Genomic DNA, 17060 nt, shown 5'->3' on the forward strand with positions numbered 1-17060 from the left:
CTAGACACCTTCCTAGCCCCGAAGGAGCCAGGTCTCTGCCCTACAGAGCGTATGATCTAGGGAAGGGCTGACTAGTGTATCCTCGTGGTATCCTCGCCCCTCCCCCCCGCCAGTCCAGGTCCTTGAGTCCCACCTGGTTGGTAGACCATGATGCTGCAGGAGCGAGTGGCTGGTGGGGGGAGGCTGGTGTCCCAGGCATACAGGGTGGTGCAGAAGGAGGCCGGAGCGGAAGAAGGGGGTGAAGGGAAGGCAAGGGGCGAGAACATGCCCATGAAATGCCCAGCTGAACGGGAGCTGCTGCTGCAGGTGGCTCCCGGACTTGCCCAGAGGCCAGAACTCTAATTTAGACACAACCGAGGATTGAAACAGCCCCCCGGCAGTGAAAGACTCGTCTGACTTGCAGCCAGGGATGCGGGCCTGCGGAGCCAAGGCAGCTAAATCTGGGCCTGGAGAAACAACTCAGTCAACAAAGCCCGGCCGGGGCCAGAGATCTGTCGGTCGTAGAGCAGCGCAGGCAGCTGGAGGGCTTGGCTGGTCCTGCCCGAGGAGCCCCCACCCAGCTGCACCTCAGCACCAGGGCTAGGTGCCGTAGCTAGGAGACACGCTGCCCCCCCAGCACAGGGAGACAGGGAATGGGGCCCAGCAGTGGCTTGCTGCGAGGGGCGAGCACTGAGGAGTCCGTCTAACACCCTCCGGGGGGAGAGGAGCAGGGGGGGGTCTGGCCTCCCCGACCTAACGAGGAGACGGTAGCTCTGCCACGCAGCCGGTGCACAGGCAGCAGAAGCTGAAGCTGCCCGGAGCCGGCATAGTAGTCACATAATCAATGGTCTGCATGCCAGGGGGAGGGGGATGGCGACTGTTCTCATCTAAACCGGGCAAGGGAGCCTCTGACAGGCTGCCACCATGTGCCTCTGCTCTGAGCATTGCAGCCAGGGCCAGGCGGGGGGAGGTGACCACAGGAAGGGTGGGGCACAAGCGGGGAGCTAAGGCTCCTCTCCCCCCCCGACCTGCCCCAGTTTGGTCCCTGGGAGGCACAGCAGGGCTGACGTGGGCTCCTGCCTGTCAGAGCTGAGGGACGCTCTCCAGGGGCCTGGCTGCAGGAGGGATTTTTTTCCTCTTGGTCAGGAATGCCAAGCGCTCCCCAGCTGTCCCCAGCAATCTGCTCTGCCCTGACGCTGCGTCAGGGTGTCATCCAGGTAATAGACACATGCCTCAGACGTGAGCCGGGCTCTCGCTGGCCTCGCGATCTTTGTGCCGCCCACGGCACCAAGGGCAAAGTGTGTGGAGCCAGAGCTGGTGACCCAGGTGAATGGGCAGCACAGAACGGGTCTGGCAGAATGAGCAGCTGGGACATTCAAGGGAAGCAGGGCCAGGGCACCGTCCCCTCTGGCGCTCAGCACCCCAGAAATCCACCTGCTTCCCAATTCGGCCACATGCTGTAAGAGTGGCTGCTCCGCCCAGGCTTTCCACAGTCTGCTCCAGTTCCCCCTGCCGCTCTCCGCGAACCATTTGTCCTTTCCAGCCACTCTCTACCCACGGGCACTGGATCTGTGTCACTCGGCTCTGCCCAGTGAACCCAGAGATTATGGGGCTGGGCACCGTAAGGAAACAGGAATAAATACATGACAGTAAAGAAGACAAGGAGGCTGTGAGGTCAGTTGGTCCAGTAAAAGATATGACCTCACTCACCTTGTCTCTCTGATGTCTCTAGTATCCTGGGGCCAACATGGCTACAAGAACCCTGCAGCCAGGAAACAAGACAATACTTTGCTACAAGCTGCCCTTCCATCCACTGCAAATGCTGCATTCTGGCTAGAGCTGAATCCCCATAAAGCTCCCGCACTCAAGCGAATGTGAATTGTGGGTGGGTTTGAATAGCTGCCGTGGCCAAGATGTTCCAATCCAGGTGCCGCAGGTTAGGCTCCTAAGTCCCTATTGATCACCAGCTGTCAGGCACCTAAATATGGGCCATGCAGCCTCACTTTAGGCCCCACTGCTGTAAACCTTGGTCCCGTTTCTCTCTGAAGAGTGAAGCTTTGAATTGTGCTGCACTGTTCGGAGTACGTGTGGGGAGGGAGGCTGTGTGTGTACGTGTTTGCACTGTGTGGGGGTGGGTGCATGCACGGAGCCCCCGTCAGTCCCTTTCAACCTCAGTGTACTGATTATTTTGAAGACCAGTAGTTTGCAAGCTCCTGTCTCTGGTGGCGCTGTGGCGGAAGGGGTAGGATCCCAGCCCGGCTTCTGACTTCTCCCTGGCTGGCAGGGGCTGGGGTAGCATGCTCTGTCTGTGGGGGGAAGGACCCCCCAGGTCATTCTCAATTATCCCCTGTGAATGGCTGCTACAGCCAGAGCAGGAATGTACCAGGATCAGAAATCCCAACTGCCCTTGCAACCCCATGATCGCCACAGCCAGCTGGAGCTTCCAGACAAATGTGGTGCCGTTTAAAGCTCGGTTTCTGGGGCTCCTGTGCTGAGAATAACCCTGCAGTTCCACCCCTGCAGCAGCCGGAGTCGTGGGGGCTCTGCTCCGGGCAGGCTGCTGGAGAGCGAGACGCCAGTGGTGGCAATATCCCGACGGTACCAGCTCCCTAGTGCACCTGCTCTAGGCACTCCGGGGGCGTGGGTGTTAATGAGAGAGCGATCGCATTATTTCAGTGTGATCCTCAGGGCTCCTGCTGCGTGACAAGTTCCAGCCTGAGCCCCTGGTCTTTGTAACTCACTGGGGATCAGAAGGGAGCTGCCAGAGCTGATGTGTCTGTCCATCCCCATTGCTCCTTGCACTGCTCTCACTGTCTGCTCCAGTTCACTCTCCATCCCCTTCTTAAAACCGGCTCCTCTGCTCGCCTGCCCGCCCCAACGCTTCTTTCTTTGCAGAGCTCCGGAGGAGACAGCTTCCTCCTTTCGCACAGCAATAGCCTGGATCATTTCCCTCACCCTCTGACCGTAAATGTGTGATGTGGCGTGAAGCTTCCCTATTTACAACCCCCTCCTCCTGCCTGCTTGCTCTGAGCACAGTAACCCGTCAGCCTTGAGTCTGCACTATGCATGGACCCAGCACTAGCTCAGGCTCCTTTCACTATCACCCCATCTTCCATTGTCCTGTACCCCCCCCACCCGCATCTCGCCTCAAAACGCAGCTCCCCGCTACCTCTGCAGCCCTGGCAGCCGGCCACACCTGCCGCGTGTGTAGCAATGACCTGGGACAGGTGGGGACCCACCACCACAATGGAGTTTACGGATGCTGGTAACCAGGGCTGAGCTGTGACCAGCACCGAGAAGAGAGAAATGATCCAAAGGGACCTGGCAAGGTGAGAAATGGGGGCAGATCGTTGGGTGACTGCATGCCAGTAAATCAGTCAGGAAAGCAACGTCTCTCTTGCCCACCCCTCTCTGTGTGCCTGGGCAGAGGGGACAGCAAATGAGCCAGGAGTCTGCAGCATGCTAGCCCCCGGCCATGCAGTTTTGTGATGATTGCCCTGAAAACAGTGTTTGGTTCCAGGCTTCTCTGTACCAGAAGTGTGCTAACACCTGGCGAGGGACCAGCAACTAACATGATGCTGGGGCTGGAACCAATCCTGGATTTCCGTCTCTGTGCTGCACCCAAAGGTGTGCCAGGTGCCTCCCAACGCACTGAGCAAGAGGAGGCCCTCCCTACCGCACATAGGAACTGGCCTTTAGCCCAAGCAGGGGAGAGCACACCCCAGGTGGGTTTGGGTGGGCTGGGCCGGATGGGCTACACATCAGACAGTGCAGTGACTGGAGTGGCTTATGTGCTGCTCAGTGGATAATTTAATTTTAATTCCTTCCCCTGCAGCCCTCGTGGCAGACGTGACTTTTTAGGAGGCATTGGAAGGCGGTAAGGGGTGGAGCCTGGTATGCTGGTTTGGGAGGGTACTCCTTGCACAGGCCGTGGGCAGGTAAATACCGATAGCTGAGCTGACTGAAGGGATGGGGACGGGGTTACTCTGTAGCAGAGGGGCAGGGACCTTGGGAAGGGTGAGGCACGGTTGGTACAAGGGATCATAATGAAATTAAATTGAAATTAAAAGTGACTAGTGGACATGTAGGCAGAATCTTAGGTCACATTCCCCAGCAGCGACATGTATCAGGCTAAGGAATCATCTTCCGGGAGGGGTCAGGAGCCCCATGCTCCCTGTGGGGTGGGGGATGGATCCAGCTGGGGCACCCCACAGCATAGGACTGGCCAGAGCCCTGGAAAATGGATTGAAGGGAAGACTCCTGCCCTGGCCCTGGAGATGGGCTGGAGGGAACCTGGCAGGGCTATTCCTGTTCTATGATCACAAACACCAGTTATAGACCTAACCCCGTCACAGCTCCTCTCCCCGCCCACTCTAGCTGCGTTTACTGCATCACCACCCCACTCCCATCCCCAGTGGCTGCACCCTGGCTGTCCTCTCCAGCCCTCCAGTAACCCCCACTCAGCCCGCTCTACCAGCAACAGCTCCAGCACTGCCATAACCCTTCATCCCAACCAGGTCCTGCCCCTCAGCCTCCTGCCCAGCTCCTCCACTCTTGCTGTTGCCCCGGCCCCTCCTTGCTCGCTCACCCAGCCCAAGCACTTGCTTGTCCTGGCTCACACTGGACACATTTATGAACTGTTCAGTGTGTGTGATTTTTAGAGGCTTTTGTATCTGAGGGTTTTACACGTGTAGCCTGTTGCATATTCTTGATTTTGAGCAGAATGTATCCTGGGTGCCTTGAACCCCAGCCGCGGCGTCTGCATTGCCTTGGGAAGCGTGTCCACGGCAGAATGCAGCCACGGAGCGCTGTGCAGTGAGCTTTGTGGGCCACGCTGGCTTCTGCCCCTTGTGACACCATCAGCATAGACTCTGCTGGGTGTAAACAGGGCCCGGCCCCTCATGGAAACACAGCAACAATGACCCCTGCTGCCCCCCCCCTCCCCAGTACACGAGCCCCGGTGTTGCTTCTCCTTGGAGAGGGCTGAGGGGTCCCTGGCATGTAGGGCCATGTGGTGCTGTGGAAGGGACTGTGTGGGGAGCTCAGCCTAGTGACCTGGGCTGGAGGGAGGCCAGGGGTGTGAAGGAGAGAATGAGACGCTGGGCTCTGAGAGTCAGAGGCTGGGATTCAGGAGGGAGCTAGTGAAAGGTGTGAGAAGTGGGCAGCCAGGCTGAAGAGCAGGAGTGGGTTGTCCAAGGGGCATGGTCAGGTTCTGCTAGTGGGTTAGAGAAGAACATCACTATGGCAACAGACCTCATACAAATTAAAATAAAATAAGAACGACCAGACTGGGTCAGACCAAAGGTCCATCTAGCCCAGTATCCTGCCTGCTGACTGTGGCCAATGCCAGGTGCCCCAGAGGGAACGAACAGAACAGGTGATCACCAAGTGATCCATCCCCTGTCGCCCATTCCCAGGATCTGGCTGTCAGAGCTTTAGGGACACCCAAAGCATGGAATTGCAACCCTGAGCATCTTGGCTAATAGTCATTGATAGACCTCCAGGAACTGATCTAGTTCTTTTTTTAATCCAGTTATATTTTTGGCCTTCACAACATCCCCTGGCAGTGAGTTCCACAGATTGACTGTGCAGTGTGTGAAAAAGTACTTCCTTTTTTGTTTTAAACCTGCTGCCTATTAATTTCACTAGGTGACCTCTGGTTCTTGTGTTATGTGAAGGGGTAAATAACACTTCCTTATTCACTTTCTCCACACCAGTCATTATTTTATAGACCTCTCTCATATACCCCCATTAGTCATCTCTTTTCCAAGCTGAAAAGTTCCAGTCTTTTTAATTTCTCCTCATATGGAAGATGTTCCATACTTTTATTGCCCTTCTCTATACTTTTCTATTTCTAATATATATAGTTTGAGATGGAGCAACCAGAACTGCGCACAGTATTCAAGGTGTGGATATAACATGGATTTAGCTAGTGGCATGATATTTTCTGTCTTATTATCTATCCCTTTCCTAATAGTTCCTAACATTCTGTTAGATTTTTTGACTGCCACTGCACACTGAGTGGATGTTTTCAGAGAACTGTCCATGATGACTCCAAGATCTCTTTCTTGAGTGGTAACAGCTCATTTAGATCCCATCATTGTGTAGATATGCTTGAGATTATGTTTTCCAATGTGCTTTACTTTGCATTTATCAACATTGAATTTCATCTGCCATTTTCTTGCCCAGTCATGCAGTTTTGGGATGTCGCTTTGTAACTCTTCGCAGTCAGGGTATAAACTGTTTAGGAAGGACAGGTACGGGAGGAAGAGTGGAGGAGTTGCATTGTATGTAAGAGAGCGGTATGATTGCTCAGAGCTCCAGTTTGATACTGGAGAAAAGCCTGTTGAGAGTCTTTGGGTTAAGTTTAGAGGCATGAGCAACAAGGGTGATGCTGTGGTGGGCGTGTGCTATAGACCAGCAGACCAAGAGGATGAGGTAGACGAGGCTTTCTTCAGACAACTAACTGAAGTTTCCAGATCACAGGCCCCGGTTCTAATGGGGGACTTCAATCACCCTGACATCTGCTGGGAGAGCAATACAGCAATGCACAGACAATCCAGGAAGTTTTTGGAGAGTGTTGGGGACAACTTCCTGGTACAAGTGTTGGAGAAATTGACTAGGGGCTATGCTCCTCTTGATCTGCTGCTCACAAACAGGGAAGAATTGGTAGGGAAGTAGAAGTGGGTGGCAACCTGGGCAGCAATGACCATGAGATGGTCGAGTTCAGGATCCTGACACAAGGAAGAAAGGAGAGTAGCAAAATACGGACCCTGGACTTCAGAAAAGCAGACTTTGACTCCCTCAGGGAACTGATGGGCAGGATCCCCTGGGAGGCGAATAGGAGGGCGAAAGGAGTCCAGGAGAGCTGGCTGTATTTTAAAGAAGCCTTATTGAGGGCGCAGGAACAAACCATCCCGATGTGCAGAAAAAGTAGCAAATATGGCAGGCGACCAGCTTGGCTTAATAGTGAAATCTTTGGTGACCTTAAACACAAAAAGGAAGCTTACAAGAAGTGGAAATGTGGACAGATGACCAGGGAGGAGTATAAAGATATAGCTGAAGCATGCAGGGGTGTAATCAGGAAGGCCAAGGCACAATTGGAGTTGCAGCTAGCAAGAGAAGTTAAGAGTAACAAGAAGGGTTTCTACAGGTATGTTAGCAACAAGAAGAAAGTCAAGGAAAGTGTGGGCCCCTTACTGAATGAGGGAGGCAACCTAGTGACAGAGGATGTGGCAAAAGCTAATGTACTCAATGCTTTTTTTGCCTCTGTCTTCACAAACAAGGTCAGCTCCTAGACTGCTGCACTGGGCAGCACAGTATGGGGAGAAGGTGACCAGCCCTATGTGGAGAAAGAAGTGGTTCGGGACTATTTAGAAAAGCTGGACGTGCACAAGTCCATGGGTCCAGATCTAATGCATCCAAGAGTGCTGAGGGAGTTGGCTGATGTGATTGCAGAGCCATTGGCCATTATCTTTGAAAATTCGTGGCGATCGGGGGAGGTCCCAGACGACTGGAAAAAGGCTAATGTAGTGCCCATCTTTAAAAAAGGGAAGAAAGAGAACCCGGGGAACTACAGACTGGTCAGCCTCACTTCAGTCCCCGGCAAAATCATGGAGCACGTCCTCAAGGAATTCATTTTGAAGCACTTGGAGGAGAGGAAAGTGATCAGGAACAGTCAACATGGATTCACCAAGGGCAAGTCATGCCTGACCAACCTGGTTGCCTTCTATGATGAGATAACTGGCTCTGTGGATGAGGGGAAAGCAGTGGATGTGATATACCTTGACTTTAGCAAAGCTTTTGATACAGTCTCCCACCGTATTCTTGACAGCAAGTTAAAGAAGTATGGATTGGATGAATGGACTATAAGGTGGATAGAAAGCTGGCTAGATTGTCGGACTCAACGGGTAGTGATCAATGGCTCGAGGTCTACTGGTATCAAGCGGAGTGCCCCAGGGGTCGGTCCTGGGGCCGGTTTTGTTCAACATCTTTATTAATGATCTGGATGATGGGATGAATTGCACTCTCAGCAAGTTCTCAGATGACACTGAGCTGAGGGGAGAGGTAGATACACTGGAGGGTAGGGATAGGGTCCAGAGTGACCTAGACAGATTGGAGGATTGGGCCAAAAGAAATCTGATGAGGTTCAACAAAGACAAGTTCAGAGACCTGCACTTAGGACAGAAGAATCCCATGCACTGCTACAGGCTGGGGACCGACTGGCTAAGCAGCAGTTCTGCAGAAAAGGACCTGGGGATTACAGTGGACGAGAAGCTGGATATGAGTCAGCAGTGTGCTCTTGTTGCCAAGAAGGCCAACGGCATTTTGGGCTGTATAAGTAGGAGCATTGCCAGCAGATTGAGGGAAGTGATTATTCCCCTCTATTCAGCACTGATGAGGCCACACCCGGAGTTTTGGTCCCCCCATTACAGAGGGGATGTGGACAAATTGGAGAGAGTTCAGCGGAGGGCAACAAAAATTATTAGGGGGCTGGGGCACGACTTATGAGGGAAGGCTGAGGGAACTGAGGTTATTTAGTCTGCAGAAGAGAAGAATGAGGGGGGATTTGATAGCAGCCTTCAACTACCTGAAAGGGGGTTCCAAAGAGGATGGATCTCAGCTGTTCTCAGTGGTGGCAGATGACAGAACAAGAAGCAATGGTCTCAAGTTGCAGTGGGGGAGGTCTAGGGTTGGATATTAGTAGGGTGACTAGACAGCAAGTGTGAAAAATCAGGATGGGTGGGGCGTAATAGGAGCCTATATAAGAAAACCCCAAAATCGGGACTGTCCCTATAAAATCGGGACATCTGGTCACCCTAGATATTAGCAAACAGTATTTCACTAGGAGGGTGGTGAAGCACTGGAATGGGTTACCTAGGGAGGCGGTGGAATGGGATGGTGGTGGAATGGGTGGCTGGGATGATTTAGTTGGGGATTGGTCCTGCTTTGAGCAGGGGGTTGGACTAGATGACCTCCTGAGGTCTCTTCCAACCCTAATCTTCTATGATTCTGTGATTTAGCCTTGACTTAACTATCTTGAGTAGTTTTTGTATCATCCGCAAACTTTGCCACCTCACTGTTTACCCTTTTTTCAAGACCATTTATGAATATGTTGAATAGGACTGGTCCCAGTACAGACCCCTGTGGGACACCACTATTTACCTCCCTCCATTCTGAAAACTGACCATTTACCCTTTGTTTCCTGTCTTAACCAGTCACTGATCCATGAGAGGACCTTCCCTCTTATCCCATGACAGCTTACTTTGCTTAAGAGTCTTTCATGAGGGACCTTGTCAAAGGCTTTCTGGAAATCTAAGTACACTATATCCACTGGATGCCCCTTGTCCACCTGTTTGTTGAAAGAATTCAAATAGCTTGGTGAGGCATGATTTCCCTTTTCAAAAGCTGTGTTGATGCTTCCCCGACAAATCATGCTAAACGATGTGTCTGACAATTCTGTTCTCTACTATAGTTTCAACCGATTTGCCCGGTACTGAGGTTAGGGTTACTGGCCTGTAATTACCAGGATCCTCTCTGGAACCTTTTTTAAAAATTGGCATCACATTAGCTATTCTCCAATCATCTGGTACCGAGGCTGATTTAAATGATAAGGTTACATACCACAGTTCTTAGTTCTGCAATTTCATATTTTAGTTCCTTCAGAACTCTTCCATGAATCCCATCTGGTCCTGGTGATTTATTACTGTTTAATTTATCAATTTGTTCCCAAACCACCTTTACTGACATCTCAATCTGGAACAGTTCCTCAGATTTATCACCTAAAAGTATGGCTCACATCCTTTGTAATGTATCAAAGGGGTAGCCGTGTTAGTCTGGATCTGTAAAAGCAGCAAAGAGTCTGGTGGCACCTTATAGACTAACAGACGTATTGGAGCATGAGCTTTCGTGGGTGAATACATGCATGCATCCGAAGAACTGGGTATTCAACCACGAAAGCTCATGCTCCTATACGTCTGTTAGTCTATAAGGTGCCACAGGACTCTTTGATCCTTTGTAATGAAGACTAATGCAAAGAATTCATTTAGTTTCTCCACCACAGCCTTGTCTTCTGTGAGTGCTCCTTTGGCATCTCCATTGTTCAGTGCCCCACTGAGTGTTTGGCAGCTTCCTACTTCTGATGTAATTAAAAACATTTTGCTGTTAGTTTTTGTGTCTTTTGCTAGTTGCTCTTCAAATTCTTTATTGCCTGCCTAATTATACTTTTACACTTCACTTGCCAGAGTTTATGCTCCTTTCTATTTGCCTCAGTAGGATTTGGCTTCCAATTTTTAAAAGTTGCCTTTTTGCCTTTAACTGCCTCTTTCACTCTGTTGTTTAGCCACGGTGGCATTTTATTGATGTGCGGTTTACATTTAATTTGAGCCTCTATTATGGTATTTTTAAAAGTTTCCATGCAGCTTCCAGGCATTTCACTCTTGTGACTTTTCCTTTTGATTTGTGTTTAACTAGTTTCCCGTGTATTTGGGAAATGGAAATCTCTGGGGGTAGCAGCGAGAGTCTCTGGGGATGGGGGTCTCTGGTGTTTGGGGGTCCCTCTGGAGAGGGGGGTTGGGGGTCTCTGGGGAGATCAATGTGATTCAGTGGGGGTGGGGATCTCTGTGGAGTTTGGGGTCTCTCAGGGGAGCACAGTGGGCGTGGGGTCTCTCTGGGGGTGCAGTGGGAGTGGGGTCCCTGGGGTGGGGGCGCAGGGGGTGTCTCCGGTTCCGGGTCCCTGGGGGCGCAGCCGGGCCGGTCCCTCCCGGGGTGCTGCCGCTGCCCGCCGATCCCGCCCCTCCCTGCGGCTCGGCTCGCGAGCCTGTCCCTAAAAGGTGCTCGGCGGCCGGCGGGGGAGGGTCCGGGTCCCGCGGCTCCTCCCGTCCCCTCCCCGGCTTTTAGGCGCGGCGGCGGCGCCCGGGCCCCAGAGCCCGCTCCGCCCGGCCCGCTCCAGCCCCGCTCGGCCCCGCTCCAGCCCCGCTCCGCCCGGCCCGCTCCAGCCCCGCTCGGCCCCGCTCCGCCCGGCCCGCTCCAGCCCCGCTCCCAGCCCGGTCTCCGCCCCGCGCCGCAGCCATGGACGCCATCAAGAAGAAGATGCAGATGCTGAAGCTGGACAAGGAGAACGCGATCGACCGCGCCGAGCAGGCGGAGGCGGACAAGAAGCAGGCGGAGGATCGCTGCAAGCAGGTGTGTGTGTGTGTGGGGGTGTGTGTGTGTGTGTGGGGGGGTGTCCGGAAGCCCCCTGCCAGCGCCCCCCCGAGTCCCCAGGCCGCCCCCCCCGCCCGCCCCCCCCCCCCCCCCCAGGCCCCGGGGCACCCCCCCCCGGCGGGGCCCCTCCCAGCCCCCGGGCCGTCCCCCCCCCCGAGTCCCCAGGCTCCCCAGCCCACCCTACACCTGGGCACAACCTCTCTGAGTCCCTAGGCAGCCACCCCCCAGCTCCTTCCCCCCCCCCGAGTCCCTGGGAAGCCCTCCCCCCGCACACACCCAGGCAGCTCCCTCCAATGCCCCCCCCAGCAGTGCCCTAGTTTCCAGGCAGCCCCCTCCCCAGCCCCCCCAGCTGGGATTAACCCTGCCCAGTATCCCCATCCAGTGACAGATTAAGCAGGGTGAAGACCGATACCCCCATCCCTCAGGGCACCTCCCCCTTAGACCCCCATTGATAGGGTGAGGACCAAGTTGGGGGTCACTGCACACTGTTGGGAACCACTCCAGGGACCCCCAGTTCCATCCCCTGACCAGGTACCACGTTGGCCCCTCCTGGAGCTAGACTTGTAGGGGGCCCATTGCAAACAGGCATCTGGCCCCCCCTGCACATCCAGGCATTGGGGTAGGGACCATCTCTGCCCCACCCCCCTTGGACGCTGCCTGCCTCAGCAGCTCAGGCCCTTGGGATGGAGCCAGAATCTCGAGCTGAGTCTGGGGTTCTCCCCTCCACGCAGCGGGTTCACCAGAAATGTGGGGCGAGAACATCACTCCCCCACGGCTGTGCCCAGGACCGGGGAGAGGCTGCTCTGCGCTCCTCTGTTCCTTGGAAGCCCAAGGAGCCATTCCTGGGAGCCGCTGTCTCTGGAGAGTGCCCAGCACAGTCCCGCTGGCCTCGGGTTCCAAGGATCGAGCTCTGTGTCTGGGACACCCCCCAAGCTCGCCTTGCCCCTTTCCTGTTATCTAGCATGCTGCCTGGCTCCTGCTGAACCTCTGTCCGGGCCCCTAACCCCCCTGCTCTGATCTCCCTTCCCAGCTGGAGGAGGAGCAACAGGCCCTGCAGAAGAAGCTGAAGGGGACTGAGGATGAGGTGGATAAGTACTCCGAGTCCGTCAAAGAGGCCCAGGAGAAGCTGGAGCAGGCGGAGAAGAAGGCAGCAGATGTACGTACCCACTGCCAGCCCCTCTCCCCATGAGACGGGAGAAGCATCTCATGTGGGAGGGGTGGGGGCCCTGTCACTGGGGGATTAAGGGGTGGGAGCCTCATTGGGAAACCTCTCCTGGTGGAAGCAGTCGAAATCCCATCCCTTGGGACACTTACACTAAGCTGGACTAAACACTAGAAAATGGACAATAGGGGCCTGACCCCTGGAGTGGGGAGGTGCAGCCCGATGGGAGGGATGGGGCAAGGGGGTGCAGTCTGATGAGGGAGGAGGCGAGGGTGGGTGCAGTCTGGCGGGTGACGGAGGACGGGAGAGACAGTTTGGGGTGCAGTCTGGCGGGCGACGGAGGACGGGGGAGACAGTTTGGGGTGCAGTCTGGCGGGCGACGGAGGATGGGGGAGACAGTTTGGGGTGCAGTCTGGCAGGCGATAGGGAGGTAAGGGCACAGTCAGGAGGGGGAAGGGGATGCAGTTTGAGGTGGGCAGTGAACTCTGACCTGCGGGAGGTGAGAAGCTGTCTGGAGTTTGCTCTTGGATGGAGGGCATTGCTGAGAACACTTGGAGCTCTGCAGGCCCCAGAGCAGCTCTGCTGTTGCAGTGGACTGGACCCACCTCTCTAGTAGTGATACGGCCCTGCCAGGACTGGAGCTGTCACTGCACCAGCCAATACTGAGTATCTTCAAAAGGGCCATTGGTATCTGCAGGGCATAGACCAGCTCATTGGCCTCCCATAAAGTTCAGACATCAAGAGAAATTCCAGGACGCTTGTTAGCCTGTTCTGGGAAAGCCAAGGAGAGCAGGGAGCCAGGGGGAGGAAGCAGGCACAACAGGTGAAAGAAACCCTGGGCCAGGGACGCCGGGGGAGGCGGGAGGGTGGCTGGCTGGAAGGAAGGAGGTTGTAGCTGTGCTTGGGGAAATCCTTTTCCTCCATGAGCTCCAGGGGCTGAGGGCTCCATCCCAGGCCCCTCGGAAGGACAGGCCTGGAGCGGTTTTCTCTCTCTCCTGAGACAGCAGCTCCTGCCTGGGGGACACAGTGAGGAACAGCTGTGTGCAGCCCCCGGCTGCTCCAGGGAGTGGAATGGGGTGTAGCGACCCGCTGTGCCACCCAGGGTATTTGACACCCTATAAATAAATCCTCCTTTTCATAGCCAGCCCTTCTTTGATGAAAACCACCCCCGACAAGTGGAGGAGAAGCTGAAGGGAGCCATCTGGAGCACAGCCAGCAGGGGAAGGGCCAAGCTTTTTAGGATCAAGAGCAAAAATTCAATCCCAGCTGGTCTGTGGAGCTAAATGGGGGAGATGTGTCAAATCTCCGAGGCAGCCACCAAGGACAGGGGAGTCCGGACAAGGACAAGGCTGTGGGAGTGCGATACGTCCCCTCCCCCCTCCCAGGGGCAGCAAAAAGCCCTGGTTGAATTCAGGCAGAAGGACCCTCCCATCCCACAAATGTATTGACAGTCCAGTAGAGCCCCTAGTCATAAACATACAGGGAGACGGACCTTGCCTCAAGGAGCTTACAATCCCAGCGCGAGGGGCGGCTCCAGGCACCAGGGCAGCAAGCGGGCGCCTGGGGCGGCACGCCGCGGGGGGTGGCGTGCCGGTCGCCGTGAGGGCAGCAGTCAGGCAGCCTTCAGCGGCCTGCCTGCGGGAGGTCCACCGGTCCCATGGCTTCGGTAGCAATTCGGCGGCGGGTACGCCGAAGGCGCGGGACCGGCAGATCACCCACAGACACGCCGCCGAATCTGCGTGACCAGCGGACTGCCCACAGGCGTGCCGCCGAAGGCCGCCTGACTGCCGTGCTTGGGGCGGCAAAAAACATAGAGCCGCCCCACCCAACGCACAAGTGCCCTGCACCTACTCCTGTCACTCAAACCAGTCCCAGCTGGCAGAGTCCGTACCAGGCACTGGTGCTAGCTCTCCAGGAGGGCTGCAGGGTGCTGGCCTAGAGGCCCCGTTCTCAGCAAGCGCTCCAGGTGTAAAGGCGGTGTGGAGCGAGGCTGTTCCCTCCTCCCTGTTCGCTGGCTGCTCTGCTCTGGCTCTGGGATGTGTCTGCTCCATTTAGAGCATGAGCCAGACCCTGCATCAGAGCCCAGTGTAACTGGGGGCGAAATCTGCAGCCAGGCACTTGAGACGAGGAGAAGCTCCTCTTGGCCTCTGCCTCCCTTTACCCTGAGGCAGCTGCCCTGGGTGCTGGGGTGAGATCCTGGGCCGAGTGAATCCATGGGAGTTTTGCCCTTGATTTCCCCCGAGCCTGGAGTTCACCCTGGTGGCTCTTGGCAGAGGCTCCCCTGGGCTTTGGGCAGCCGGATCCCGGCTGTGCAGCATGAAAGGACTGGGAATCCTGCCTGACCATGAGAGACTCCAGGCGCTCGATCTGCTTCACTTAAAGGGAAAGTGATGGGGTGACCTGATCCCAGTGTGTAACGAATATTTGCTAATGGGCTCGTCCGGCTCTAGCAGACAAAGGTCTAACCCGACCCAAAGGCTGGAAGCCGAAACTAGCCCGGTTCAGACTAGAACCAAGGCGCAGATTGTGCACAGTGACAGTCGCTAACCACTGGAACAACTGACCTAGGGTCGGGGCAGCTTCTCCATTCCTGGCAGTTTTTAAATCAAGACACGATGTTGATCTGCTGTAGTTCCAATGAGAATTAATGCAGGGCAGTTCTCCGGCCTGGTTCCACAGGGGGGCAGACTAGGTGATCACAGGGGACCCTGAAACTCTAGGAAGCTATTAATCAGTTGTTCTTTTGGCGGAGAAGGGGGAAGGGGCCTCCGGGACATGGGTCTGCCTGGGGCCTGGGGCTTTTCTGAATGCTGATTTAGTTAAGCCAGTGAAGAAACGAGTGCACAGACACTCTGGTTCCAAACAGGCTTGTTTCAGTTCGGCTGGCGTAGATTAAGGGTATGTCTACACTACAGGATTAATCCGAATTTAGATAATTCGAATTTGGGAAACAGGTTGTATAAATTCGATTGTGCGCGGCCACACTAAGCACATTAATTCGGTTTTTAACCACATTAATTCGGTGGTGTGCGGCCACACTACCCCATTACTTTAACCACAGTAATTCGGTGGTGTGCGGCCACACTAACCCTAATTCGAATTAACAAAATCGATTTAGGCGCTACTCCGCTCGTCGAGGTGGAGTACAGAAATCGATTTTAAGTGCCCTTTAATTCGAATTAACTGGCTCTGTAGTGTGGACGGGTGAAGGGTTAATTCGGATTAACGCAGCTAAATCCGAATTAAAGTCGTAGTGTAGACCAGGCCCAAGAGCAGTTTTTAAAGTAAGTCTCCACTATATAAAGCCCTACGACAGCGCGTCTCAAACCCAGATCTACAGACTCAAGCTCCTGGGGCTCACGGCACGGCACTACAAATAGCAGTGGAGCCGTTCCCCCAGAGGCTGGAGCCTGGGCTCTGAGCACTACCACATCGCCGTGTTTCAGAGCCCAAACTCCGGGCCGAGCGGGAACGTCTACGCTGCCATTTCTAGTGAGCAGTGGGGCTGTGCTCCAGGGCTCTGAGATTTCCCGCTGCAGAGTTTGGGGGGGTTTTCCGTGTAGATGTGGCCTAAGTGTCCAACGAGGGGTTAGCACTGCTTTAACTGAAGTGATGCAAATTTGCATGTAGATTATAGCGTGGAGTGCAAATGGCTGGGGGCGGGGGGTCCAACTGAGCTGCAGATGGGTGGCGGTGGAAAGGGGATGGCCCTGGGGGATGTCAGAGGCCTGGGTGGATGCGGAGTTCGCAGTGTAGTTGACAGTGTGATGTGCAGTGCACGCTCCGGGGGGGAGGAGTCCTTCATTATGTGGCTCTGATTTGTGACCACCCCTGGAATATTGTGCTCAGTGCTGGCAAACTGGAGGGAGCTCAGAGAAGAGTAACAGGAAGGCTCGAGGGGGGCTGGACAAACCTACATAGTTTGACAACGGGGGCAAGGGGGAGTCCTATGACCTCTCTCCACATATCTGAGAGATGTGACCCCCCAGGAGGGAGGGGAATTGCTCGGGGACCCAGGGGAGAGACCAGGAGGAATGAGGTCCCATTCAGAAAAGGAAAAACAGAAAGAAATGTTGGGAAAAACTTGCTGGGAATGAGCTGAAGAGTGGAGGCCCTGTGGTGATGGGTGCTAGAGATGGACCAACCAGGCTGGGGACCCCACTGCTCAGGACTGGCCAGAATCCTGGACAATGAAGTGCAGGGACCAAACCTGCCTGAACAGGATCTCTCTCTGTGAGCCCCTGAGGAGCTCTGTTCTGGGGGAGCCCCATTCCAGGGGAGGACCCTGTTCCGTGGCTGCTGGAGCTTGTTTCCAGGATCTCTCATTGCCTAATTGCCAGCGAGTGAATCCCAGGGCAGGACGGTGCTAGGAGCTGGTGGGGCAGATGCAGCAGGAGCTGGAGGGCACCTGGGAAAGGAGGAGAATAAACCTCCAGGCTGAGAATCTAGGAGCCAGCGGAGCCAGCGCCTCCAGAGATGGGGAGATGCTCCATTCCTGTGAGTCTAGCAGGGCAAGACAGGAGCGCCTGACCCATGCAGGGCTGCTCCCAGCTCCCTGGGCCCCGATAGCCGGAGAGGCAGCTGCTCTCTGTAGAAATATCAACAAATACATTAAAATAACTAACCCTCTCTAGTGCTCGTCTGGGGACAACGGGAACGTGCCCCTGGCCCACAGCCTGAGCTGACAAGCCTGTCTGGAGACGGGAGTGCGGCT

The 17060-nt window shown here is 55.1% G+C and overlaps 1 protein-coding gene across 4 annotated transcripts in view; it reads left to right on the forward strand.

The window, feature by feature from the left end:
* The first annotated feature begins 10997 nt into the window (after window positions 1-10997).
* The window catches only part of TPM2 (tropomyosin 2), a 30135-nt gene continuing 24072 nt past the window's right edge, over window positions 10998-17060 (forward strand). For all 4 annotated transcript variants that reach the window (XM_026658272.2, XM_026658270.2, XM_026658271.2 and 1 more), the window contains exons 1-2: window positions 10998-11163; window positions 12215-12340. In XM_026658272.2, coding sequence (XP_026514057.1) covers window positions 11050-11163; window positions 12215-12340 — 240 coding nt within the window. In that variant the 5' untranslated portion in view covers window positions 10998-11049. The remainder of the gene's footprint in view (window positions 11164-12214; window positions 12341-17060) is intronic.

The sequence above is a fragment of the Terrapene carolina genome, unplaced genomic scaffold (genome assembly GCF_002925995.2).
Source record: "Terrapene carolina triunguis isolate 2854851 unplaced genomic scaffold, T_m_triunguis-2.0 Scaffold422, whole genome shotgun sequence".
Taxonomy (NCBI): domain Eukaryota; kingdom Metazoa; phylum Chordata; order Testudines; family Emydidae; genus Terrapene; species Terrapene triunguis.